Source organism: Lagopus muta, chromosome 10 (genome assembly GCF_023343835.1).
Source record: "Lagopus muta isolate bLagMut1 chromosome 10, bLagMut1 primary, whole genome shotgun sequence".
Lineage (NCBI taxonomy): Eukaryota > Metazoa > Chordata > Aves > Galliformes > Phasianidae > Lagopus > Lagopus muta.
In genome coordinates, this window is record NC_064442.1 from 8,111,590 (window position 1) to 8,139,552 (window position 27,963).

At 43.2% G+C, this 27,963-nt stretch overlaps 1 protein-coding gene across 5 annotated transcripts in view; it reads left to right on the forward strand.

The window, feature by feature from the left end:
- LOC125697977 (cell migration inducing hyaluronidase 1) overlaps positions 1-27,963 on the forward strand; it is a 110,730-nt gene that overhangs the window by 68,010 nt on the left and 14,757 nt on the right. For all 5 annotated transcript variants that reach the window (XM_048955693.1, XM_048955697.1, XM_048955694.1 and 2 more), the window contains exons 12-22: positions 6,999-7,174; positions 7,749-7,958; positions 13,233-13,438; positions 16,607-16,676; positions 17,534-17,662; positions 18,374-18,459; positions 21,736-21,867; positions 23,797-23,832; positions 23,915-24,070; positions 25,285-25,465; positions 26,967-27,182. In XM_048955693.1, coding sequence (XP_048811650.1) covers positions 6,999-7,174; positions 7,749-7,958; positions 13,233-13,438; positions 16,607-16,676; positions 17,534-17,662; positions 18,374-18,459; positions 21,736-21,867; positions 23,797-23,832; positions 23,915-24,070; positions 25,285-25,465; positions 26,967-27,182 — 1,598 coding nt within the window. The remainder of the gene's footprint in view (positions 1-6,998; positions 7,175-7,748; positions 7,959-13,232; positions 13,439-16,606; positions 16,677-17,533; positions 17,663-18,373; positions 18,460-21,735; positions 21,868-23,796; positions 23,833-23,914; positions 24,071-25,284; positions 25,466-26,966; positions 27,183-27,963) is intronic.

Below are 27,963 nucleotides of genomic sequence, written 5' to 3' on the forward strand. Positions count from 1 at the left end.
GGTGATGTATTAACCAAACTTTTCTGGAGTCCTGTGGCACATGTACTATCCTGAGCCACAGGAAATGGAGGCTGTAGCGTGCTGCTAAATTAGTCTGAGCAGAAGGAGCAGGAAGCTTTGCAGAGTTTCAGCATATTTCTGTTGAAGGTGACTAGCTCAAATCTGGAACAAATTGCTTTTAATGAGAGGACCTTGCAGTCTAGTGATTGTAAAGTGACCTTCAGACACACTTCCATGATGAAGCACATACTGTTTCTGCTATGAGCATGAAAGTAAAATGCAAAGGGGAAAATCTGCAACTGCACTTGAGTCTGTGAGGTGGCCTTTTTCTTCCAGAGCTAGATTTTGGCATGGTGATGAGCAGAACATGGAAATATCAAGTGAGCTGCATCTTTTGTAAATACATGAACTTTCAATTGCCATGCTTTACAAAAGCAAGTGTAATCTTACACAGTCTTACAGTATAAAAGCATGTAACAGCTGAAGCCATTTTTTATGGCAGAGTTTGCCTGGTTGTGAAACATGCACGTCACCATATCTTTTGCTTCTGCTCTGGCAATTTCTTTAGGAAGAGGTTTTGTCAGCATTTACAGTAAGATCTTTCTGAGAAACCATCGGAGCACTTGGAACATCCAGTGCACCAGGGAGTTTGCTCACTTCTGTGCAAAGAGCTGCATTATCTCTGATGCAACATCTTCTGGAAGGTATTGAATGTGCTTCCTTTGGCAGCCGCCTCCCACAGGGCTCTCGCCATTCATTGTTAGACAGTCTGAAAGAGAGCTGCCCGTCAAGCCAAGAAAAATATTATTCACAGCATGAATGTATCATAGTCTTATGACTTAAAATGACTAGTAGTTTCAAAGAAGACACATCTCCAAGTTGGATGTTTTTCTGTAGTAATTTTGAGCTGTTGGAAAAACTGTACCAGACCAGTATGTTACAAATTACATCGTGAAGATGATCTTGGAAGATCGTCAGTGAAAATAAAGATGACATAGAAATAAATCTCTTGAAATTCCCATAATCTAATGGATCTGAAAAAATCTTGTTTTTATCTTCTATAACAACAGCAACTGAGTTAGTTTAAAGAAATTAATAAGGGGTTAAAAACTACGAAAAAAGTTAGTGTGATTTTCAAGTAAAGAAGCAGTGGAAACACTTGTTAAAGTAATTATGCTCTTGGTCTCCAATTACTCTTTAGGAGAATTAGGACATTCCTTTTATTACCACAAATGACATGAGCACTGCAGCCAAAGTCTGCCTTTACTTATATCCAGGCAACTTCATTGACGTCAATGGGATTTCACTGATTATATAAATCAGGGCAAAATTTGGTCCAGTAGTAACAATCACATCCAATTTTCTTGTAGCAAAAGCACACTCTCACCAGAAAATAAGATCATCTGCCTGATTCTAAGTTCAGCATTGATGAAATAAAACAAGGGAAGGCTGAGTTGTCCTGTCTTTAGCAGCCAGGAGATCCCTGACTTTCTCCATGCCTAACCATCACCTAACATCCATTGCCCTGAGCCATGATGTGCAATTAGACAGGATAAGGAACACTAATGAGCCAGGGGGTGGTATCTCCATGCTAGGTGAGCATCCCCCTGTGCTTGTGCAGCAGTGCTCAGCTCTGATTTGCATTTGGAAAGCACTTGTCATAAATGTCTGCTTCCTTTCCTGATGTGAGTTATTCAGGACTGCTTTGCTCCTCCTGAGAAAAGGCTTCCACGCAGATATATTTATACACGGCGTCTCAAGGGATGTCATTTGTAGTCAGTGGCGTGGCCTGATTATCTCGAGAGTTTTAGTTTAGCAGCTGAGAACTCCTGAAGTCTGTCCTTTAAAAGAAAAATGATAAAACCGTTCCTACCCAGATGGTTTGTGTTCATTTTAATCTCTATTTTTTTTAATCCTTTCTTTTTTGGAAATAAACTTGAGTTTCAGGTCTGAACTACTTAGAGACTTTTTTAAAAAGAGGCAGAAAAACTCATCTGTGTGGACAGCTGATTTGTTGTGGCAGTCACTTGGCGTAAGAAGGTTTAATTATAATTGGTGCTCTCATCATTTGCTAGTAGTTTAATAGACATAGTTTAGTGTATTAGGACAAAAAAGTCAGACTTATTGTTTAGGTCCTGCCCCATTTATATTGATACTTCCTGCTGAAAACTCCTACTTGCTTTACTGGCTAGTAGTGGCCTGATTAGAGGCTGGGCTTTTCCAAAAAGCTTAAGAGTAAATACTCAATTACCGTCAGGATTTTTTTCAGTAGGGTTTGGGTGTCTACCCAGACTTCTGACAATCTCAGTATAGGAAGCAAGGGAGGACACGCAGGGACTGATCTTATGTGCTCCCTTATCGCAGCAACTTCGCTCAAGTCAAAACTGCTGTTCCCACAGGGAAGCATAGCCTGGGCGAGGGCTCAGCTCGGCAGGTCCTGCTCCTGGTCAGACGGTCACTCTGATAAATGGAGGACTTTTCTCCACTGACCTCCTTTGTTTGAATTTTTATTTTTATTTTTTTTCCCCTCTGTGGGAACAGATTAAAACCTTTTGATCTTGCAGGTTCCCAAGGGCAGGGACGATGGCACAGGGCAGAGGGAGGGAGGAGGAAGGAAGGAAGGAAGGGTTGTGTTGTGGCAGCACTGGATAGTAGGAAAATCAAGTATTTGGTCTAGTTTCCCTGGGAAACAAGTCTTATCTGCATCTTCACTGCACTGTGTGAAGTTACTACCAATGCTGATAAGTTTCACCATGGAATAGAAAGGATGAAATGCCCTTTTGTGTGTCTATGTGCTCTTGATAAAACAAGAAAAACCTTTTTGTGCATAGCATAATTACTTCAATTATCCCACGTATTAGTGAATCTGTTATTATGAGCCTACGTATCTTAAATCTTGCTTATGGGGCAGTGAATACTACAGAGAGATGGAGCTACTTGTTAATGTAGAGAACTTTGAATTAAACATGTAGATACATAGTGATCTTCCCAGAAACTGCCTGCGTCACCATTCATTGTGTGCTATGAAGGTGGGAGAAGTTACTCTACCAGCAAAATTCAGATACTTTCAGAGATTTAGAGGGTTCTCTTTAGAAGCTGACATCATTTTTTGCTGGAACTTGCCAGAAGTTCTTTTTTTGAGGCATCCCTGGTGCTTGAGGGTTGGGCAGGAAGCATTGTGTAAGGCACCTTTCTAGCAGTCTGTTCAGCAGTCTTTTCCTTCTATCTCTGGGCACTGCTTTGAACTCCTTGTAAAGCTTCATCCTTTTTACTATAAGTCCTTTCACTTAAAACCTGCTTTCCCTCAATTTAAGGAATAATTATTCAGTAAGATGTCAGGATGTAATGTATGACTCAAGGCTGGTCAGATCTCTCAAGCCATGCTGTGTTGCATTTGAGGCATGCAAGAGCAAATCCCATCAAACCAATTCAGAACAATTTGATAGGATGTTTGTGAGAACATTTATCAATTATTAAATAGAAAGCAACAGGGACATAACCACCAGTGATGACAAACGCTTGGCAAAAATGCTAAATCTGACAGAAGTGTGGGCTGGCATCTGCAATGAGTTGCACTGGTTTTAAAGGTTCCCTGAAGGATTTATTGTCACTGTGTTACATGAATTAAGCACGCAAGTTTGTATTTAGAGTGGTGCTGCAATGGCACAGCTGCCTGGGGAGGTGGTGGAGTCACCATCCCTGGAGGTGTGCAAGAACCGTGGGGATGTGGCATTGAGGGATGTGATCAGTGGGCATGGTGGGGGTGTGCTGATGGTTGGACTGGATAACCCGAGTGGTCTTTTCCAGCTTTAATGATTCTATGATTCCCTTTAGAAACTCTGGTGTGGGAAGCATTAAAAGACCATGAGAGGGAAGGTCTAATCCGCAGAGCCTGGAGGAGAACAAAAAACTCCTTAGGGAAAAAGAGCAAATCCAGAAGCGTCTTAGCTCCAGTTTATCTTCACCAAATACAGACTTTCAGATGCCTGATTCACTTCTGAAAGAGATATGTGGCACTTTATGGCATTTAAAGCCAAAGCATTTAGAAAAGTAGAAATATACCAGGGAGGTTTTTTAGAGACATCTCTGAGTGTTACTCACCAGAGCACCACCCACACCTGGAGCTTCTGAAACTGTTCTACATTTCCACCCTTCCCAAGTGTGATAAAGCCTGAGCCCAGGCTTTGGGGTTAGGTTCAGGTATGGCAGGTTTTCCTGGAGCTTTGTACAGCTTGGAGAAACTCGGAATTGCTGTGATGTTGACATAAGTGTGTCTTTGATTAGTGGATCATCTATGTTTATCTTAATGCATACTTTCTTTTAATAATTACCTTCTCCCTACTAAGTGCACTGGTGACTTTAATAGTCACTGTCTTGAGTCATAAGTATGGAAGTGGTCTCCTATTTCGCTGAATCAAGACCTTTGTCAGCAAGCCCATACATTAATGCAGTTTATTTTTCCCTGTGAATTAACATTTTGCTAAGTGAAGGTACTGGTATGACAAAGAGCAGCAAAGCCAGGGCGTTCTTTTGAGCTCAATCACACGGGCCTGTTGTGGAGAGATGTAATCTGTGTCAGCATACGGCTTTGTTTGGTTTAGATTATAACACAGCACAAGCCTGGCTCACCAGCAAAGCAACATCTGTCCGTGAGGGATGCAGCATGAATGTGCTCAGAGAGGAGATGGTGAATCAGTGATCCTGCACTCATAATTGCTTGGGCAATCCTAGGCATGGCTTTGATGCTGAAGCAGCAGGCACAGTCCTCCTCTATTCTCAGCACAGAGTTGCCTTTCTTTGCCCCAAACCACTTCTGGGCTGGCTTGGGTTTGCCCATGCTCAGATGTCACACTGCTCCTTGGGGAGACGAGCAGCAGCCTGGCTTCAGGTTTACAGCCCTGCAGTGGGACGCTCCCAGTGCCATGTGAGCTGCCCAAGCACACCGTGGAGCAGCCTCTTTTGTTTGATTTCCTTCCTCATGCCAATCACCGGCCGTGCCAGTGGAGGTGCCACGTGTCTATGGACGCACATCGCAGGGCTTCTGGCCCCATGGGAAGTGCCTGGTGCCAGTTTCCAGCAGGAATTGACATCACCAGAGCGATCCCGTGCCTGGCTCTGTCTCCCGTGAGCCGTGTCAGTGGGATGGCCCCACAGCCGTGGGCAGCTTGGATTTCTGGCTGCTGGGAGGAGAGGTTTGTTTTTCAAAACTCTGTTAAAGGAGCTATTATTCAAAATCCACTTTCACATTGCAAGGGGATTGCTTTCCATCTCTCCTTTTATCTCTAAACAAGTCAAGTCAGCAAAAGCAGAAAGTGAAAAACATGCACCCAAGGAGTTATATTTAGAAACTGGTTAATGCGTATTTAACATTCCTGCCAGTACTTATGCTATTTTGCATGTCTGGACTGGTGTTAAATTAAATTAAATACATGCAAGCATGACATTTATTATTCTAGAGCTCAGCACATAAATAACAAAACTGCCCATCTAATTCCACTGCCACAAATCCTGGGGATGTGGCTTGAAATAGGACATTCTTCAGATTATCTGAACTTCTTCCTGCACTTCAGTAAATCAAGGAAAGGTCAGCTTGGAGGGAAACTAAAAAGTAACAGCTTGAAAATGGTTTCATAACCATTTGGCTCTGGGCTCTGTTTCCTAGCAGAGCTACTCAATGGTACAGCATTGGGCATCCCTGTGCAGAGGACACCGCTGCCACTGCTTTTTAAATAGCAGTGAATAAGGGAAGCAGAGCTGTTTTGGGGCTAAGCTGGGTTCTGATGTTGGCCACAAACCTGAATAGACCTGGCTTATGGCAGCTCTGTGGGAAAGCTCAGGGAAGAAACTGCAAATACAAGTGAGATGCAAACCCATGGCCTCTTGGTGCCGTCACTTTTGGAGTTGAGCATCCAATTCCCACAGCACCCCGTGCCCATGGAAGACAGTGGTGTGGACCTTGCCTTGCAGGCAGCAAGAAGGAGCACCAACCTTTCCCAAATCCCAGTATTGCTTTTGAACTACGCTGCTCCCAGCACCAGCAGAAAGGGCGAGTGAATGGTGTTTGCTTATCTTTGTTATAAAGTCATAGCAGTGTGTTTTGGTTAAAACAAGAATGTTTCAGCGTTCAAAATCCTCCACGCAACTTGCCATTTCTAGTGCAGCACAAAGTACTTCACAATGATAGCCAGGCTTTGGGCTTGCCATTTGTTTCTAATTACTGCTTTGAATGATTCCACTGAAATGAAATACATGCAAGTGTAGCATTCCTGAAAGTTCAGTGTTTACTTAAAGAGTTTATTACTTATTTTTACTGGAATAATACAGAATGTAGTCCGTAAGATGAACCTTTTTCCAACTGCATTCTCTGCAGAAAGCTGAGGAAGGAAGGAAGGAAGGAGCATGAATACGTTTGAATGAAATTACAGCAAAGAGAATATTTTGCTCTCTAGGCATCCACAGTGCCTGGGCTTCACCCCTTTCTGTTCAGGGCAGGGAGGGCTCTCTGTGGTTTTAACCCCTCCACAGAGCCAGGTGTGTTTGCGGAGGCAGGTTAGAGGCAATGTGGTCTGGCATGCAGTCCTATCAGCTGCCTATGTGCGGGGCAGAGGGAGGTGTTGGGAGCAAGCAGGAGATGTGCAGACAGATCTAAATTGAGAGTTCAGGATAGCAGGCAGGGAGAGGTTCTGAAGTGCAGTTCTGAAGTGATCACAGTCTCTTTCTAAGGTCAGAGAAGTGTTTTGTCAGACAGCCTGTTGGTTTAGCTCCCTGGCTAACTGGAGCAACTTCAGACCAAAAATCCCACTTCCTCTGTTGAAAATGTCTCAGCAGGACATAGAGGGACACCTGTGCTCCAGCCTTCCGCCTTTTGAGGAGCCAGCCAACAGTTTTTTGCTGATTCCAATGCTCTTTTCATTATCGACCAACCCCACCACAGGAAGCACAAGGGGAAACCAGCAGCGCTGGCAGAGTAACTCTGAAAATGGATCTTGTTCCTGCAGGGAAAGCAGCGTACCTCCACGTTGGCGAAGTCATTGATGGCGTCGACATGCGGGCAGAAGTGGGGCTGCTGAGCAGGAACGTTGTGATCATGGGCGAGATGGAGGGGCAGTGCTATGAGTACAGCAGCAAGTTGTGCTCCTTCTTTGATTTCGACACCTTTGGGGGACACATCAAGGTAGGGCTGGAGCCTTCCCCTTGCACTTTTCTCCACCCAGCCACACCTTCGTGTACTGAGAAAGTCAGGCTGCAGGAATGGAGGAATCTCTTGTGTCAGCTGCTGAGCAAGCAGTCCCTCCCTGTGTTGCGGCAGATCCACCCCACTGCTGCTGCCAGTCCCTCAGCTTTGAAATACACCCATGCAGACAGTGCCCAGCGAGGCTGGTGCTTAACCCATCCAGGATATAACTTCCATATTCCAATTCTAGTTTTCCCTAAATTCCAGTGGTGCTCCAAACAGGAGGTTCATTTTGAGCCCAAGTGACTGAAACTCGTGGGAAACATTAAATCTAAATGTCTTTTTCTTCCAGAATGAAGTCAAAAGTAGCCATGGCAGCAGTGACAGTATCAAAGAAGAGCTATGGTCACCTTAGCTATCATGACTCTCTCCTTTACCCTGCAGCCATACACTGTCTCACACATAGTAAATCTCTCTAGCAGATACATCCATTGCTCTACATTCCTGTATTCCCCCACCCTCTTGCCCTCAACACCGTTTTATCTTTCTTGACTGATGTTCTGTCATTCTCCAGATTGGTCTTGATTTTAAGGCTACCCATCTTGAAGGTCTAGAACTGAAATATATGGGCCAGCAGACAATGGGACATTACCCAATTCACTTCCACATGGCTGGAGATGTAGACGAGAAAGGAGGCTACAACCCTCCAACATATGTGAAGGATGTCTCCATCCACCATACCTTCTCCCGCTGTGTCACAATCCACGGATCCAATGGTTTGCTGGTAAGAAACCCCAATGCCTACCTTATAGATCCAGGCACCAGTCAATTTATTTCCTCATAGTGTGAATACAGCTTAATTACTGCAGTATAAGGTGTTTTATTGTTAGAAATAGGATCTGTCTCTTTCTCCTGATTACATAGATGTTCCAGGTGTATTTCAACCTGCATTCTTAAAAAGGAGGAAACAAAGTGGCACTGCAGGCTGTGTGTGAATCAGAGCAGGCAGAGCTTTTGTCGTTGGGCAGGGATGTCTGTGGACCAGCCCATCTCTAATGAGTAGTTGGACCTGGCTATAGCCAGAGCTTACTATTTAAAGACAATAATCAGAAGGTTTAAGTATCCTTCATCTCTCCTATAATAAAGCTTTGGGTTTGCAATGCTATTCAGAACATTAAACATTCACAGAGCTCTGGTTTGTCAGAATTAATCTCCACAACAGAAAATCCTTTTGAATAAATCTATATAATGACCTATGCTTATCAGGCACTTTACAGTGCAGCAGAAGTGCTAGGAGCACAGTCAGATTTTCCCTTAGATGTAGAGATGCCACCTTCTTTGTTGTAAGCGTGCAGAGGGAAACATTATCATACTGAGCATCCTGGAGCATGGTACGGAACCCAGGAGGCTTTTTTCACTGCCACCCCACCTTTGTTCCCCGGCACAGTTGTTCCTTTGGCACTTCTGGGATAGGAATAAGTTGTGTTGGTCCCAGCCCTTGTTGCTTTATTAGTCTTGAACTCCCCATCATTTTAAGACAATATCTTCAAAGCCAACCACGCCAAGAACTTAACATAGGGTATTTTCCACCACCTGATGATGGTAAGGAAACCAAGATCCAGAATGTTCTGAATGAATGCTGCTCCTGAAACTATATATCCAATCAGCTCCACTCACAAAACCAGACAGGAGAAAAGAGAAATCTTTACTTGCATTCAGGAAGTATAAAGATATCTATCCCAAAAGCAGAGTAGCTAAAGATATGGAATAAACATCAAGTTTGACTATCCAACTTTTTTCCGAAGTATCAGTTCAAATACAAAGCCTTCCTTTTGGCAAGGAATGCAGGATACTGCCTCCAAAAGTGGCAGCAATGGAAATGGAAGTCACAGGCATAATTGAAATGCACAGAAGTTAAAGTGAGGACAGTTCCGGAATAGGAATGGCTTTTATCTTCTATTTGTGAATCCTGCTTCTGATCTCTGTCCTTCTAAGTTTATAACATGAAATCTAGTGACTGAACTCATCTTGTAGGGAAAAAGTATATAAATATGACACTCAGGGTCATATGAGAACTGTCCATTCAAAGTCACCAGCACAGGGGATGAGCATGCAGTGAATAGGCAGAGTAGAAGGGCACTGTTTCAGGATTTGTGTGCCACAGACGGCTCTTACCAGTGGCACCATAAACACGCTATCTATGTATACAGAGTTTGCACAGCTGTTGGTGAACTGCAGACCAGCTAGAGCCCTGCTTATCAGTCTGACATGAGATCTTAATTCCTTGTTCATTAATAGTTGCCAAAGCAAATGCTCTGTGCCTGGCATTTTTTGTACCGGTCAGATAAATAGATTTGTATAGAGCATTGGGAAATAGTTCTGTCTCTTGTGCTTTCTCCAGGGAACAACTTTGGGAGATGCATGGCAGAGGGATGCATGTGCTCATGCTTTTCAGCCATGATGACACAATGAAATTCAGACAGACTGAGGCAGCTGATGAAAACAGCTTTCTCTCTTGCTGTTACTCAACAGCCACTGCTCCCTAAATGACCACGGTTCCCCTTCAGGGAAAGGCACCCTGGAGAAATCTTAGATTCTGGGATCTAAAATCTAAACTGTTAAGAATGTAATCTCTGCTGATTGTAATTTATCAAAATTTGTCAATACTAAACTCTACGTTTAACCTATTTTTTATTCTAACCATTCAATTTTTGCTAATGGCTGAATTGAAAGCTGAAGTGAAGTAAAGCCATCTATTTGTTCAGTTTCATCAGAGAACAGGCACTCCGTAGGTTGCATCACGTACATGGTGTTTCATTGCTCAGATAGACATCTGCAGTTAGCAGCTCCAAACCTTGATTCTTCATGTGATCCCACTGCAATCTCCTCATCTGCTTTCCGATTCTATTTCCCTTCCTTTCCTGTTCCTTCTGCCCCAGATAAGCTCACAGGCACCCACATAGGTCTCTGGTGAGTACTGTGATTATTCTGTGCATTTCCTAGCTGCCTACTTACTATCTTCTGACTTGGGCAACACTACCTGTTTCTACATGCATGAGCAGCATTTGTACAGACAGCAAATAGCTCCTTTTTCCCCCAGGTAACATTCATTCCCTCTGAGGTCAGGGTGATCCATAGCATGCTTTGCTGAGGGAAAACTCTCCTTGATGATGTACATGAACCAGATTTTGAAAATAGCCATGCAAAACATCTAGGTGGACTGTTAAACCTCAGCATAGCGTAGCATTTAAGGATGTGTTTAACTGTAGGCCATTGATTTCCAAGGGGTTTTTCACATGGCTGTAGTTAAATGCCTGTGCAAAAGCTTTGAAGAGCCATCTATTTATTCCTGATGGCAGAACTGTTCTTCTGTGGGTCTGCGTGGTGCTGCTGAAAGTCCCTGTCCCAGCAGAATCTCATTTCCCTCAGTGAGTTTTTCTGTGCTTGTCTACAAATTCACATTCACTAGGGGGCATAGAGGGTCCTTTTGGAAACAAATCTGTGGAAATTCTCAGCATAATTCTTGACAATTCCAATAATTACCCAATGTTTTGTTTAATACATTGGCCATAAAAACCACCTATTTACACCATTGCAATGCCTGGGATCAAACTTTACTCTGATTCCCACTCTGTCCACTGGACCCCAGTGAGCAACTTAAAATAGAAACTCCCATTAGTGCAAGAAATTAAATGAAGGTCAATAAAAACACTCTGTCAGGATCCAGGGGAGAACTGTACTTCATGGAGTAAGAGGCTGAGCTATGTGACTACTTAAGCAGTATCTGATTTTAGTAATCCAGCTGTACTGCACAGTGGTTGTTTTGCCACGGAGGGCATTATCTGGCTATAAATTACTCATGGTTAAGGTAAGATTATGGACCATTAAGAAGGTTTTAATCAAAAATTAAGTCCTTTGGAAAAAATCTTTTGGAACACGCAGTTCTTTTGCAATGCAAACATTTCAGTACTGGGCTTGTGCATGAAAAAACATACAGGAAACTTGTATGTTTGTCAGAGCTGAGCGGGAGATGAGATATGGGAAAAGTAATTCATCAAATGGAGGGTGACAGAGACAGAAGGGACCAGGTCCCCCTGATTGATAACTCCGTGTTATTCTGTGGGCTTTCAGGGATGAGTTAGGACAACATTGGGTTTGTTGGCTCTGAGCCCTTCTGCCAGTGCACGTTCCTCTTTCTGCTTCACTCCTGGGAAGTGATAGTCTCCTGTAACATTACATCCCATGAATAGTGGTGGGCTTTGCCCCACTGTCATCTGATTGCCACAAGTTGTCATATCCCAGTCCTGGTGCAGCTCTGTGCTGGTTGGAGAGATAAATGACTTTTCTGTGTGGCTGATGTTTCTCTGAGGAAACCATTTCCATCATCTAAATGTCGCAGCACCATTACTTGCTTTTCCAGTGTTACTGTTGTGCGTGAGAAAACTAATTATCTTTGGTGGCTGTCTGCAATTTTAACAACTCCGAGATTGAAAGGCTTCCTCTACACACTGGAAATCTTCATCTGAAAAGAGGTCACTCTAATGAGATGTTCTGCTATCCCATAAACCTTTATAATTGCAAGGCTGGGACATCTCATGTATCCAGAGAGGGATGGTTCACTGTAGTACATACTGTTTATGCCTAAATAAAGAAGCCTCGACCTTGCAAAAGCTGTCATCTAGTTAAATTAGAGAAGTTAGCAGTAAATTTTAGTGAAGTATTTTAGTGGAATGTACCACTTTGCAGGTCATTTTAACTCTGCTTAATTTACTGTGGTGACTTATGTTCAGAGATTTGAGTATTTACACTGGAGCATGGATGATACATAATAGATGTGTGTGCAAATGTAAGCTTGCAGTAGATTTGGCAAGCAAAGTATTCTCTCTTAAGTGAAAACATTCTTGTAATCATTTCAACACTAGTCTTGGGATTTGATTTGAAATTGGTTCTCCTGGCCTCAAGATGAGGCATGTAGATGACAGAAGAATCTCAGTCCTGCTTGCAAAAGCAATTCAGGTGCTTAGGAGTTAAGATCTTTCAACAACCCTGTAAAGAATGGGTTCTGTGTCCATTTTAATATCTTACTTGTCCCTTCATGATTGCTGTCTCAGAAGAAGCATTTGTAGGAAAACACTGGTATCTATCTAAGCTTTGCTAGAAAGGTTTCCCAGGTCAAAGGTAGGTAATCGGTGAAGGCTGATGGGACAAGCAAAGAGAGACCCCAGGACAGACAGCATTTCACCAGGCACATGAAGGCTTGAAATTCATTTTCCATATTCCAGATATATATATTAACAACTAACTTGTTGGACACTGAGGGTTGTTGTTTTCCAGCCAATCCAAGCCTTAGGCTTTGAGTTCAAGTGTCTGCTCCTGAAATTGTTTTTTCAGATCCTCCAGTGAGCTGATGGGTATTGTTCTGTCCAATACAATAGTGTTCTGATGTTAACACCGTTGAAACCCAAACCAGAACAGCACTGATTAACACCAGCTGATTTGTCTCAGGGTCAAGTAAAGCTTCTGTCAACAACTTGGAAAAAAGGATCAGGTCAAAGCTAAAACAAGCCAGCCTGTCTGGAAAAAAAGACTTGCCACCTCTCTGATAGCCTGAAAAAATATTTTTTCAGCTCAGCTGCATTTTTCAGATGTATTTTACGTAGCTGCTTGTGTAACTCTATGTGAAGATGAATGAGCCCAGATGTAATTTGAACATCCGACATCCTTCATTCACTTCCGCACCCCATGTTTCTTCCAGTCTCATGCTAAGATAGTCTGATTTTGCAGATAGACAAAAGAATGGAACTGGCATTTCCTAGATGACAACAAATTCTAGCTGAATTTAAATTTTGGGAAGATAACAAATTCTAGTTAACAACACCCACATCTAAATTTATTTTATACAATGAACTCTTAAGAGTAGAAAGTGATATTGCTTTTACTTTTGCTTTTGCTTGTACACCCTGAGTTCAAGAGTATACTGGAGTGCTATTACTATGAAGTCTTTTCTTTATATGTAATGGCTGAAGGATGAAACTTGGCCTTTGTTTTGTACCTGCAGGTGAAGGATGTTGTGGGTTATGATGCACTGGGCCATTGTTTCTTTACGGAGGATGGACCAGAAGAGCGCAACACATTTGATCACTGCCTTGGACTGCTTGTTAAACCCAGCACTCTGCTCCCTTCTGACCGAGACAGCAGGATGTGCAAACTGATCACAGAGGGTGCTTACCCAGGGTACATCCCTAAACCCAGGCAAGACTGTAGGTGAGTGGGAGCCTTTCTTTTCTTCTTTCTATTGTTGCAGGATTTACCCACAAAAATGTTGTGAATGTATTCTGATGTTGTCACCTTTATAAGTCTTGGCTGCATCCTCCCAAAGTTTGGGAGAGCAGTCTCTTCAGGGTCTTTCCACTTGTGTTATTTAGTTGTCTACACACCTGGGTTGTAATTTTCATTTTTACCATGAAGTCAATTGTGATGATTGCTACCTAAGATATTATTGGAAATCTCTTCTAAAATAGGATTATGCCTTGCACATTCAGGTGTTGCAGTGGTTCAATAAAGCGTTCCCAGAATGAGCTGGATTCTGACATTTGTGCCCATGTGGAACGGTAGTTGATTATGAAAACACTCCCATTTATTCTGAAGCCATTATCTGCAGAGAACAGATATAGTTTAATGATACGGGATTGGCATTACGCATCTATTGGCAGTTTACCCAAACTGAAGAATAAAACAAACGTGGTGTAATAAATGCAGTTTAGCACAGAATTAAGGCTTGGCAATAGAAGATCAAAGAGTATATATGCCTGTTGGATCACTAATAATGTCCATGCATAAGCTCATGAAAATGTTTCCATGAGAACTTCCCAAAACTTCTATTTTTCAGTATTAAACTTGAAAAATACTCAATGCCTTTCATCTCCCTTTTGCAAGATCCTTTCCTCTAAGTGTCCTTTCAGATCTGCCAACTGAGGTTTAGATGAGGATTATAGAAGCATTTGCAATGAGAAGGGATTTCACAAGTTCTTTTTGCAGTTCTGTTGCCTGTAGAAAAAAATAATCAAATGAAGTATAGAAGAAACATGACCAGCTTAGCCACATAGTTAAGCAGTAGAGTATGTTCTTGCTAGGATTCATGGTTTTTTTGTTAGTAGTAGTTTTTAGCGCAGGTTACAGAAACACCACTCATGAATACCGTTGTTGCAGTTGATCCTACCATAAAACAGAGTATGGACTCATTGAGCTCCTGCAGTCCATTCTGGCCATTTTCCCCCTGATTTTCATGCTGTTTTTCTACCTCAAAATCAAGGTGTACAGCCAAGGAATGGGAAAAAGTGCTCATTTTAATGCATGTGTGGTGTCTCATTAGCTTCCTTGTTCTCCCTTCACACCAACTCCTGAGAGAGTAGTAAACTCTTAAAGTGAAACCTGTGTAGTTAACAGCTGGAAAAGCAACTGTAATGAAGGGACTTTGGCAAATAATCTGGAGCAAATATGTGGACACTGGATGCGCAATATGTGGGCATCCTTCAGAAGCTTTGAATTGATGGTGATCATCAAAGCTTGACAGTAAGACTGCTGTGCAAGAGGAGGGAAGTTCCTCCACAGCCAAGTTTTGCCTTGAGACCACAGAGCATTGTTGCTGCATTGATGCTGCTGGGAGAAATAGCTGTTCAGATTTTTCTTCAGGGTTTTCTTTTGGTGTAGTTTGAGGGGAAAAAAATGACACAAAAAAAACCTAATTTCTGACCAGCAAGAAGTCAATGAGAAAGTCTCCAGAGCCAGACTGCTGTCTTCAAAATGAGATAGTGAGAAGCTGATTGATGCCTAATAACAGCTAAAAATCTTTGGGTGTTTTCTTTCATTTAAAAGTACTCTTAGTCTGCTGAGACTCTATCACTATCACCCATTCTGTCCTCAGAACTAACTGGGGTTTGGTCCAGAGAAACATATTTTTAGCTTTTTACTTTGGCAAGAGAAAGGGATGAAATTCATGCGGTGCTTTCTTTCACATCTGTGTTTGTTTATAAATGACACTTAATGTATCCATTCATAAAATAAGAGTAAATCAGCCGTTGTTCTCATTTTCCACATAATTCACTTAATTGTCAGCTGAACATGTTTTGTGTCATTTGAAATATTATTACAGAAAAATAGTACTAGGAATGATATGCTGATGTGTAATGAAAAAGTTCTACTGTACTTTGATCCGCCACGTCTTCCTTTATAAAAGAATTTAAGGACAGATTAGAGTTTTGCACTGTGCTCATCCAGCCTGCTGGTGCACAACCACACCATGGTTGCCCTGTGCATCAACCCACACCATCCCCATGAGCAGCAGCCAAGGCACTCGGCCCAGGGATGAGGGATGAGTGCCAGCTGTGGCTCTGTTGGCTTGGAAGAGGCAAGCAGGCAGCTGCTGCTGGTAATTAAGACAATAGGATTGTGCCAAATGACACAGTAACATGCCCAGTGCACATGGCTGTGAGGAGCAGGGCTGGGCTGAGACAGGTCACTGGGAAATACAGTGGATTCAAGGCCTTGCTTTTGCATTTGGATGCAATAATCTCAAGTTGTTTTTTCTAGCCCAGACTTGTACGATTTCATGATGCAGTCACATGTATCAAATGTTGCCTTAGACCAGAAATTCCTTTAGAATATAAAGACCTCTTGAAGTCTTTCATGAAAGAGATGTAAGGGTTAGGTAGGTGCATCCCCTTCAGGAGGGTGAATCCCACCCAGCAAATTTAGGGAGCGAGTCACATGTCTCCTGGATGTTTCACTCCCAAAGTTCCTGTGCCCGTTGGTTAATGATGACTGTATGTCACCGGATGGACAGTGATAGGTTGATCTTTCCTCCTCAATGGGAATCTCTCAATTAAGAGTCTTTTTATGTGCATTGGGCAAATGGAGTCCCTTTGTCCCAGAAGAAATGCAATGCATAGTGGGGTGGGAGCAAATAAAGTTAATGAATCACAGCAGCTCTGTGTAAAAGCACGTGCTACAGTATACTTGCAAAGCCTTTAGAGAGGGAATTCGTTGGGTCCCTTGATTAAACAAACCTCTAATGAACCTGAGGGCTTATTTGGGGGCAAATGCTTTTCTGTAGCTTGTGCAACAACATATTTACCTTATCATAAAACATGACTGACATCTGACAGCTTCATAGCAGGCTTGGAATTGCAATAGAAATTCCTCATTTAATACTCTGGGGTTTTAAGAGATAAGGCCATGTTCTCTGTCAAACCACAAAGGACAAATGTGGTATGAGAAGAGAAAGAAAAACAACAAACAGCCCTTTTGCCCCTGGGCAAGACCCCTTATCTGGGGTCTTATCAGCCATGCCTGTACTGTGGGGAGCTGAGCTGTGATTCTGGCGTGTGCTCAAAGTGTCATTTTCATCTCACTCTTTGTTTTCCTCATCTGCAGCGCTGTATCCACCTTTTGGATAGCCAACCCACACAACAACCTTATAAACTGTGCAGCTGCGGGGTCTGAAGTGAGTACAGAAGTTTCTTATTTGGTAACGATTCAGAGCTGAGGGCCCTGCGAGCCAAGGCTCTTGTTGGAATAAAACCTGCTTCTGTTACTCAGGCATTCTTGAAACTGCTAGATAGAGACATATATTAATGTGGTTAGCGCTGCCAATAAAAGGTAATGTTTTTTCTTTTGCTCCGTACTTCTTACTTCTCCACACTTGCTGTTTCTAGAGCTGGACGGCTTTAACAAAACTTCCCAGCCTTTGCACAGTGTGCAGCCTGAATAAATGAAATATATCTGGCTGTGGAGTCCCAGTGAAGTCTTTGGCAATGATTCTGTTGATTGCAGTACAGTAACATTGCCCTGAAATCTCAATCAACACTAACACTAATTCCACAGAAATCCTTGGTCACACTGGGAGATTTAATTTTCTACTAAGACAAATAAGCAAGCAAACCAAGCCTTAAACAAGGAGATGTGGTCTTTCCAGAAGTTCAAAACCTGATTGCCTAGGTTCGGGTTCCTAAATATGTTTTAGACAGCTAAATAAAATGGATGTGATTTTTAAGATGTGCACATGCATGGATGGGAGGGCATCAATGTATGTGTGTGTTGTGAGTTGGAAAAGTCATGTAACTTTAAGATAGATGTCACAGTTTAAATTAAAGCAGCCTGCTGTTGCTGCACAGGAGTGTGACTGTAAATATGTGAGTTCAGCTCTCTGCTGAGCGCAGTTAGACAGGTCAATGCTGCTAGCTGTGATTTGTCCTGAAATCTTCTGGCTTACGTCTTGAGGATTTACGGATAAATCCTTGGGCTAATGCAGACCAGCAAAGAGGTTCAAGCGAAGGCTCAGATGTCATTTCTTTTTCTCAGGAAACAGGCTTTTGGTTTGTTCTGCACCACGTGCCAACGGGGCCCTCGGCGGGCATGTATTCCCCCGGCTACTCGGAGCACATGCCGATGGGGAGATTTTCCAACAACCGCGCACATTCCAACTACCGAGTGAGTCTGCACGCAACTGGAATGCTGCCGTCAAAAAAACATTGCTTTCTCGCTCCAGCTCTTCGGATCTGCAAGCTATTAATGCCTGTGCTTTCTGTTTCGCTCGAAGTTCATGCAAACTTGTTTGTGTCTGCAGATAGAGCAGCTTGCAGGCTGGTGTGGCAGCACTCTGAGCCGGCCAGCATCCTCTTGGCTCCTAGGCACCAAAGTTCTTCTCTCTGCTTGGCTGCGCCAGGCTCATTCTTCGCTTCTGCTTTCCTAAAATAGTGCCTACAGGAGCATCTATTGGCAGCTTGTCTAATTATAGACCTCAACTGCCAATGTTAGCAATTAGCCAAACGGCTTCTAAAAGAATAAATACAGCCACTGTGTCTGATCGCCTTCTCTCACTCTTTCCCTGTTTGCCCTCAGCACGCTGTGTGTGGTGCCGTGGTGAGGACTGCTGGTCCTGAGGCTGCAGCACTGTGTTTAGGTGTATGGGAGTGCATTTAGAAGAGAGCTGCAGTTTCAGGAAATATTGAGCAGTTTGGGGTGACGCATGCAATTCCTGATGGTATTGACAATACTCAGTTTCATATATTATTAGCAGAAGCAGTTATTAGGATTGTGCCATATACTTTGGCTTGGGACAATTGGAGACAGAACTTGGAAGTGGAAAGAACTGTAGAATATATAAATAAACCATAATATTACATTCCCATTTTCTTTCAGGCTGGAATGATCATCGATAACGGTGTTAAAACCACTCCTGCCTCAGCCAAGGACAAAAGGCCCATTCTGACACTGATTTCTGGGAGGTAAGGTGCTCTGCACTTGGTTTGGAAAAGACTTCTCTATAGTACTGGTTTAGAACTATAATGTTGCTCCCAAGGAAGCTGATATAAATCATTGCAATGCTTTTGGGTGGAAGTTATTGAGGAAAGGATTTCACTTAAATTTCATAGAATCACTAAGGTTGGAAAAGACCACTAAGCTCACCCAGTCCAACCACCCAACCCATCACACCATGTCCACTGACCACATCCCTCAGTGCCAAATCCCATGGCTCTTGAACACCTCCAGGAATGGTGACTCCATGGTGATTTATCACTTTCTAACTTCATCTCCTTGTCATAAAGGACTCCCAGACCTCATCTTCCTGTTGCTGTCTTTGCTCTTTAGCTTGGAGCTGAGCAGGCATAGATATTACTTCTGCTGTATGGTATTCTACTGATTTCTTTGGTAGATGACAGAGATAAATTAAATGCTGTCTGGCCAACAGCTCTGCTGGTTAGAGTTTGCTGCAAGTTTTCCACAAACAGGAAGTGAAAGTACTTCCAGGTAATGCTGTTGATCTTCTTCATTCCTTCAGGACCTGCTTGAGCAGGGAACACTTCAGCAGCAGAGCTTACATTTGATTTCCAATTTCTGCCTAGTTCCAAATCTGACACTGCAGCGATAATTACGATTAAATGCGTGGTGTGACCCTCCATCCCTGGAGCTGTGTGTGGCATCTATATGACATAACGGAGTCGCTTAGAATTGATAAAAACCTCTTTACAGAGAGTATTGTGTATCAGCAGACTTAACTCAGTGGCGGCTCCTGGGAAGTCCCAGTCTTTTCCCAAAGCAGACCCCCATGAGCAGGTTGATGTAAGCCAAGGGCTTCTTGCAGGAAATGCGTACCAGTGTATGGGCTTCACTTCCACCCTTTTATCTCATTAGAGGGTCAGTCTGGCTCTTAACATACTTACCAACCCCAGGAAGAGAAAAGGACTTAAATGCTCTCAAGTTGCACAGTTTTCATTCCTGACTTCAGTGCCTCCATAGCACTCAGATGGCGTTTTCCCATGGCTGAGTCTCTGGACAGAAGAAACCAACAGGGCAGAGAAGCATCACTGCTCAGGAAGGGATTGTTCAGTTTTTCCTTTGTCTTTCCATCTCTAGGGTAAAGGTTGGCCACACTGCTGGTTATGCACTAGGAAAGCACCATGTGAGTGGGTTCAGCATCTTCTTCACGGAACTCATCCTGTGCTCTGCATCAGCACAGTGCCCCACCCCACAGCTGATGCTGAAAGAATTTGAAAAATGAATATTATTGACCTTGTTTTAATGCCAAATTAATTGAAATAATTAGCTGAATAGTAAAAATTACTCCAAAGAAACAACAACAGCAACAACAAAAAAACCCACCATAAAAAAAAAAAACAACCACACAAATCTTCTCTGCAAATACCTCTAAATTCTCTTGAGAACCTGATGACCAGATAGCTGAACGCGTGCCTTGGGAAACTGCTGGTTGCCACAGGCACAGTAAGGGATTACAAAAGGCAATTTGTCCCTTGCCCTACAAGGCAGGAATGACCCCTGGAAGCCAAGAAATTCAATATGCAGTCATGTTTGTGCTTGGTGATTACCCAGCAGTACAGGCTGCGGCTCAGATTATTTGTACTGCTTTCCACTTTTCACTTGTTGAGACTGAAAGACTGATTAAGTGATTATAGCTACACTGGCCAGGGCAGTCTTGGACATGGGCTGGGCAGTTACAAAGCTGGAGAGATTATTCTGCATTCAGTTACAGCATTAAGTATCTGGGCAAAAGTCTGTACCCCGTAGTGTTATTCCAGATATTCACACGGATGTGAATGAAACTGGAAATCTATCTCAAAATATCTGTATTTAACAATGTCTAGGGAATTCACAAGGGCTGATACTAAATTTCTCTGAAAGCAAATTCGTAGTGATGAAGCTGCCAAAGTAATATTCATTTACTGGAACCCTATCAGCCCAGTGCTCAGATTTAGATTGATATGATGGCTTATTAAGCAGAGCAAAGAGCTATTGAATATCTGTTAGCGATTTGACAGCTTGGTCTCACTACCCGTTGGTGAGGCATGAATTTTAATCTCTGGACCATCCGCTGCTGGCATTGAGTTGAATGCTCAGCTGTCAGGTTCTCTAAGCTGTGCTGAGCTGATGGGAGATGCTCCTTCAGCAGCAAAAGGGAGAGCTCCTGGGTGAATGGCAGCCAAGCTCAGCAGCGCCAAATCCTTGCTTGGATGCTCTTGCCTGAGTGGAGGCAGAAGGGCAACAGAGGTCACATTTTGCTGCAGCTTCCACTTGTGTCTGCTTTTTCCCTGTCTCAGCCCAGTATTTCATCATCACTGAGAACTTCAGAGCTAGAAAATCTCTTATTTGTTCTGAGCAGTGTGTGGTGAGAATAGCAGAGGAGCTGCTCTCAGCCTCTCTCCAAGATACTTTAGTTCCTTTTCACAAGGAGGAAGAATTCTCATTGGCACAACATAGCCAAGGTTAGGAGGAAGGATGCTCAAAATGGGGGAAAAGGGTATTTAGCTAAACAGGAGTGTGCTAAGGGCAGAAGCACCTCTTCTATGAAGAAAGGTTGAGGGAGTTGGGCTTGTTCAGCTTGGAGAAGAGGAGGCTCTGGTGAGACCTCACTGTGGCCTTCCAGTGCATGAAGGGAGCGTATAAACAGGAGGAGGACCAGATTTTTACACATTCTGATAGTGATAAGGGGGAATGGTTTCAAAAGTGGGAAAATTTAGGTTAGATGTTGGGAGGAAATTCTTTGCTCAGAGAGCAGTGAGGCACTGGCACAGCTGCCCAGAGCTGGGCAGTGGGTGCCCCATCCCTGGAGGTGTCCAAGGCCAAGCTGTGTGGGGCCCTGAGCAGCCTGAGCTGGTGGATGGCAACCAGCCCATGGCAGGGGGTTGGGGCTGGGTGGGCTGTAAGGTCCCCTCCGACCTAAGCCATCCTACAAACAGTAAAGGATTAAAAAATATCTCTGACTTTTGGGAGCAATAATAAACTTTCCATGCTTTCAGCAATATATCAGCTATACAATAATGGCAAGGTGAAAGGAAACTTGGAGCAGGTCTTTACAACAGCCTCTCCTGGACCAGCTGTCCCTTGGCAGAGGGCTCTGGCCACCTCTGCTTGCCTAGACGCGCTGCTTGGATGGACTGTTGTCCCAGAGCCGCTCTCAGCTAGCAGAAACCAGATGTTTAGCAGGGCTGTAGACCAAGCAAGGCTGCCTTCCCTTGCCAACGTTCCTTCTTTCCTTCTGGTTGCAGATACAGCCCACACAAAGACGCTGATCCTTTGAAGCCCAGGGAACCTGCAATAATTGAGCGCTTTATTGCCTACAAGAACCAGGATCACGGGGCCTGGCTGCGGGGCGGAGATGTGTGGCTGGACAACTGCCAGTGAGTTTTGCCTTATTTCAACTCTCAGAGTTCAGCCCGGTGTTTATGGCGAGCATAGCTGTGGTTCAGACTATTTATACTGCTTTGCACCTTTCATATGGCCAAGATTGAAATAAAGATGAAATGTTACGTAAACCCAGGCATTATTTTACTCAAAGAAAACCTGTTTTTGTCTGAACTGAAGATCTCTGAGGTTGTTGGGGGTTTTTTTGTGTGTGTGATTCTGACCGGCATTCAAAATGATAATGTGCAAACACACATGCACCAATGCAAATAACAGCACCCTTTTTTTACATGAAAAATGAGGTACTTCAGAAAGAGAGCAGCAAAATCCACCACCTCGCCACATGGCCGAGCCTGGTAACAGATCAGCTTTATGTGGTTGGCTGTTATGCTGAATAAGCTGGAGTGATGGGGCAGACATGAAACTATGCGTCACAGCAGCAAGGCAGAGAAACTGGGCACGTGTGTCTTGTGCTCTTTCAGGGCCATTTCCTGAGCTGGTCAGAACAGATATTTCTTTTGCAGTGGAAAACAGATGATCATCTGCATTTTCTTCTGCTGAGCCAGGTTCTTGATATCAACCACAAAGAAGAAAGAGGAGAAAAAGGAAAAAGCTACTTTACAAGGCATATTGTGATAACCGTGCCACGGGTATCTGCCTCAGCATTATCTGGTGTCCAATTGCTGGCAGGGCTGCCTTACCTCAGAGTGAGCCAAACCTTGTGGGCTGGTTCTGGCAACCTGTCAGATTGGTGAGAACAAGATTGTGGCAGAACACTCTGAAATGTGATGCTGAGCCGTCCTGTTTGTGCTTCCTGGGAACCTATGAGCCAGGGATACCTGAGGCACAGCGTGACCAGCAAGATGTATTTGCAGATCTCTTGCATGTCATGTAAAGTTTGTGTTGTTGAGTGCCACAGACAGAGGATACCAATGTTCTGAGTGAATTACCTTGCTTTATGAGCTTCCAGTAGTGATCTTATGGGTGTATCAGAATTCAAGGAAGCGGCTTGTAAACTGTAATTGTTTTTATGGCCACAGTAATTTCCGTTTCTGTTGCTACAGTAAGACTTATGTATTGCATTAACAAAACAAATGTTAATGTGGCATGCAGCGTACGTTTTATGGCGCCGCAGATATGAGAGGGAAGGCGATGCTGTGTAATGGACTGCCACCTAGAGTCAGGAGCAGGACAAGGCAGAGCCGGGTTTTACTCGGTTCTGCACTGATGGCTTTAATGTATGGGAGAGTTGGGTGATAGAGGCATTTATGTACTGGTGTAAATACCATCAAGATATTAACTCAAAATATTGTATTACTCATAGCCTTTCTGTAAGCTGGAGGCCTGGATCAAAAGTTGTCATCTTATCTAAAAGCTTTAGAATATCAGCAAAATTGGAGAACATTGCCATTTTTTGTTTTTAATAAGGAAGGTCTGATCTTTGTCTTCCTGTTAGTGAAAGAGAAGCCAAGCTGCTTTTATAAAATTTCCCCCTATAGAGTTATGTCATGAAAGCAGCATGTGATGCACGAACACAGAGGAGAATGTAAGGCAAAATATTATTAAATAATAAAAGCTATTTGGAGGGAGAGATGAACATTCTATTTTTTACCAAACAGTGAAAAGAGTGTGGTCATTAGATACAGGGAAAAAGCATTATCAGACAAGTAAATAATGGCCAGCAATCACAGCCATAACTCCCCCTTGGAGCAATCAGGTTCACATCTACTGCTTCATGTGACCAATGTGTACTACATGATGTGCCAAAAAAAATATCTTCCAAAAAGGAACAAGCATGAAAAATCTTGAGTTCTCCCATGACTACTGTTTGGTAACTAAGCCCATCTGCCCTCTACCTCAGTGGCTGTATATTGACATGATTAAACAGAGAAAACCCTTCTGACACACCTCTCTTCTCTTGGCAGATTTGCAGACAACGGCATTGGGCTGACCCTGGCAAGGTAGGTGTCACACAGCTGGTGCTCAGCCTGGGGCACAGGGGCGGTGTGAGCAGCCTTTCACCTCCAGCCCTTTCCTTCCTAGCGGTGGGACCTTCCCTCACGATGATGGGTCTAAGCAAGAAATCAAGAACAGCTTGTTTGTTGGTGAGAGTGGAAACCTGGGCACCGAGACGATGGACAATGAGATCTGGGGACCTGGCGGCCTGGATCACAGAGGCAGGACCCTGCCCATCGGCCCGTAAGTTCAGCTCAGTACATCATCACACTCACTATTTCCACTCTCAGTACCAGCTCCAGCACAGAGTGGTTTCTTCAGCACAGTTTGATTTTGAAACTTGCACACAAAGGATTTCGGTTCCATGCCTCTCAATCCCGAAGTCCTAGCCCAGATGTAGTTACAGAGCTCAGCACTACTGTTACTATTACAGCTGTGCTACAGGAATTCGATTCCTTCATTAAATAGTTTCAAAACATCCAGAGAACTTTGTGTGTGGTCTCTTCTTTAGTCCTACGGATTGGTTTGCACATGAAGTAGTGTTTGCTGTTGTTCCTGAAAGCGTAGTTATCCTAATGGTAGCTCTGTGGTGACCAAACAGCTCAGCTGATGTTTTTCTGCCACGTTATGTGTCTCAGCTTTGTTTTTTTGGTAGTGATGCAATAGGTTTTTGTAGTGATAATGAAAAGCCTAGGACTCTCCTAAATGTCCTTTCCATTTAAGTAAATGGGTGTATATCATTGTTAGTATTGAGTGCTGATACTCACAGTGGCAAAACTGTGAACTTGCAACCATTGATACGAGCAAGGGATCAAACTGGCTTATTATAAGTGAAATATAAAATATCTTCTCCTCTTAAGGCGTTTAAACATCACATTAACTTAATGTTAAAACACTGTCATCTTTACCTTGCAGCTTCTATCAGGAAAGGCTCTATTTTAATAAAGTTTCACAAGTTTGTGTCCCCTCATTTGTTTTCAAACTGATTGGTGAGATCTTTCCTTGTTTTCAAATTCATTTTTACTGCATTTGAGTTACACTGTTTCTCCTCCAGTTGGAGAAAGATGTGCTGGTACATTCCCAAGGAGTCTGTGCTGACCTGAAGAGTTTCAGGTTTCGCTGCTGCAGAACTCATTTGTGATGGCCAGCATGAATTTATTCATTTCTAGGTCAGTGCCTTAGCATTGCTGTAAGTTCCTTCCCTTGAGGAGTGCAGACTAAATAAGGGCAATCAGTCTCAAACATGAGAGAACTTGAGATGAACTTACAAGGTTAAGAAGACTTCACAGACCTAAAAAGCAGGGAAATCCCTTCTCTTCCAAAACACTAACTCCGGAGCTGCTAAAAAAAAGCAGCAGAGAATCAAGTGCTGCAGGACTGTCCACATCCAAGATACATTATCAACCTCATGCCTATGTCATGACTGTCTGTCTCTGTCTCTTTCCAATGTGTTTTAGGAATTTTCCCATTCGAGGCATTCAGTTCTACGATGGCCCAATCAATGTCCAGAACTGCACCTTCCGCAAATTTGCTGCCCTGGATGGTAGGCACACGAGTGCCTTGGCCTTCAGGCTCAACAATGCCTGGCAGAGTTGCCCAAACAACAACGTCACTGACATTCATTTTGAAGACGTCCCTGTGAGTTATCCTTCCCAGCAAGGCCTGTCAGTTGGGCTTGGAAGTGGGTTTATGGGCAAAAAGGGTGTAACAGCCTTTTGGAGAAAACAGGAGTTCCGCAAGAGCTGCCCGTTGTCTTTGCCAGAAGCAAAGAGAGTGGCAGCTGAGAAAGTAGGATGGATGGAATAATGAGCAAATCTGGTTTGCAGCAAACCAGAAGTATAAAAAAAAAAAATAGTGGTGTCAAGTGAAAATCACTTCCATTCTTGTGTGTGTCAGAAACTGTTAAAACAGAGAGAAGAATCTGCACATGGACTCCAGTTCTGCAGACATAAATGAGAGCAGAACCCAGCCAAAAAGAGGCTGACAAATGCTGAGTTACAGTATGAACTTCTGGGTGCTGCTCTGAACCTCATCTGGGGGTCTGTGCTTTTAGAGTTATTTCTGTGTTTGCTTGCACAAATATGAGCGAACTCATTGCTAATGTTCACCTCTAGCAGCTGTTAAATCCAACTGCCAAACATGACAAACAAATAAATAAAGTGGTTGGAAGTGAAATTATTTGGGTTGCTTAACTTTCAGAAAGTTAGCAGACTTGCTCAGATGTCAGGAAAAGTGCTGACTGGTTGGTGGTCCTTGTGCCAAATACGATGGGAAAGGCAAAATTCCCCTAAAAGTGTTGATCTGTCCCTCTCTCACATCACACCAAGCAGGCTGGTGACATGACATTTATTTGTGCTGGATAAAAATATCAGTCAGAAGTTGCCTGAGCAGTCATTTCCCAAAGGAGGTCGCTGACTTTTCCCAGCATTGGTATGACTTTATGTGGCTTTGGAACCTTAAAAATATATTATCAGACAATGAGTGAAGTGGCCTTAGTGAAATTGCTCTGTCTCCTGAACCTTCCTCCAGAATTTTAAAACAAACCTTCTCATTGCTACAGCTGCAATTCTAGTTGTTTTAGCCTTTCCACCGAGGTCAACAGGAAAATCTGTGTCTGCTCTCTCTGACAAATCAGACACACCTTTAAGAAGCATGACCCAGCTCTACATTAACTTCAGACTTAACAAAGAGGCAGTGTTCAGGTAAAGGAGAGGAAACCCTAACAGTCCTGCACCAAATGGCACTGACGTTTCTGCCAACTAACAAGACCAACTCAATCGAAACTGATTTTGATGCTTTCATCTGTGGGTGCTCCGTTTCAGAAGTTAGTAGTTCTGTTAGCATGTAAATGTTATCTCGGAATACCGGCCACTCCAAACTTCATCTGGAGGCATGGAGCTTCAGTGCCATTGAACATCAGGCCTGCAGTGTGTCATGCTGAGCAGCCAAAAATCCGTGGCTGTTTGAAGAATGACACTATTAGTGCATACACTGATTTCTTCATATATTAGTTTGCCCCCAAAGCCAACAACCTTTCTGGTCTGTTGAGCCATTTCAGTGACCACAGCTTCCTTTGCTTTGTACTGTAAGTAATTAATTCCTTTCTAGTGACATGAATGTGTCTCACTATTTTGTTTAGATTACCTCAAGGGTCTTCTTTGGAGAACCTGGACCCTGGTTCAATGATCTGGATATGGATGGTGATAAAACATCTGTTTTTCATGATGTAGATGGTTCTGTGTCTGAATATCCAGGCTCTTACCTGATAAAAGAAGATAATTGGTTAATCAAACACCCAGACTGCATTGATGTGCCTGACTGGAGAGGTTCTATCTGCAGTGGACACTATGCACAGGTAAAGCTGCTTAATTTGATGCATCATTATCACTTTAATTATCTTGGCATTGTAAAGCATGACTTCTAGAAACGTGCTTTCTGCAGAGTGCTCGGGGTTTAACTGCATGTGTGCGCAGGAGGTTTTGAATACGAAGATCTTGTGCTTTGATTTGGACACTTTGGGCTGAAACAGCTTTTACCCCACGAGCACTAGCAGATTAATATTCATAAATCTACCAGCTACTGGGTAAGGAAGGGTTATTTCCTCTCACTCCAAGGAGGGAAGTGCTGCCCACAGGACTATTGTAAGCGTGCTGAGGAGTCAAAATTAGACTTCAGCTCTCATGGTCTTTCATCATCCTGTTGAGTAACCACCAAACCATTCTTCCCACCATGTGAGCTTTCACCCTACTGTCTGGAGAGAGTCCTTGTTTTTCACTGTTTTTGGTTTTTGTTTTTTTTTTTGTCTTAGGTGTTGAGAGTGTTGCTTTTTCAGCACAGTGCCACTGAAGTCAAGCTGTAACCACTGAGCTGGTTTTCCTTCTCAAATCCAGATAGAAGGGTCCTTGTTTAACACAAGTCAGATGTTCCACAGCCCCACAGTCCCACAGTATTAATGTTTTCCATTAATACTTCAGCTCTACTGTAGGCCTATCTGGGGCCTTAACTGACATACTTTAAATAAGGAAATGATCTTTACATTTCCCCATCTTTAATTTTTTATTAAAAAACAAAACAAAACAACACCCGAACAGTCTATTTTTTTAAAAAGAAAGAAGCTGAAGAAACTGAATGTACAT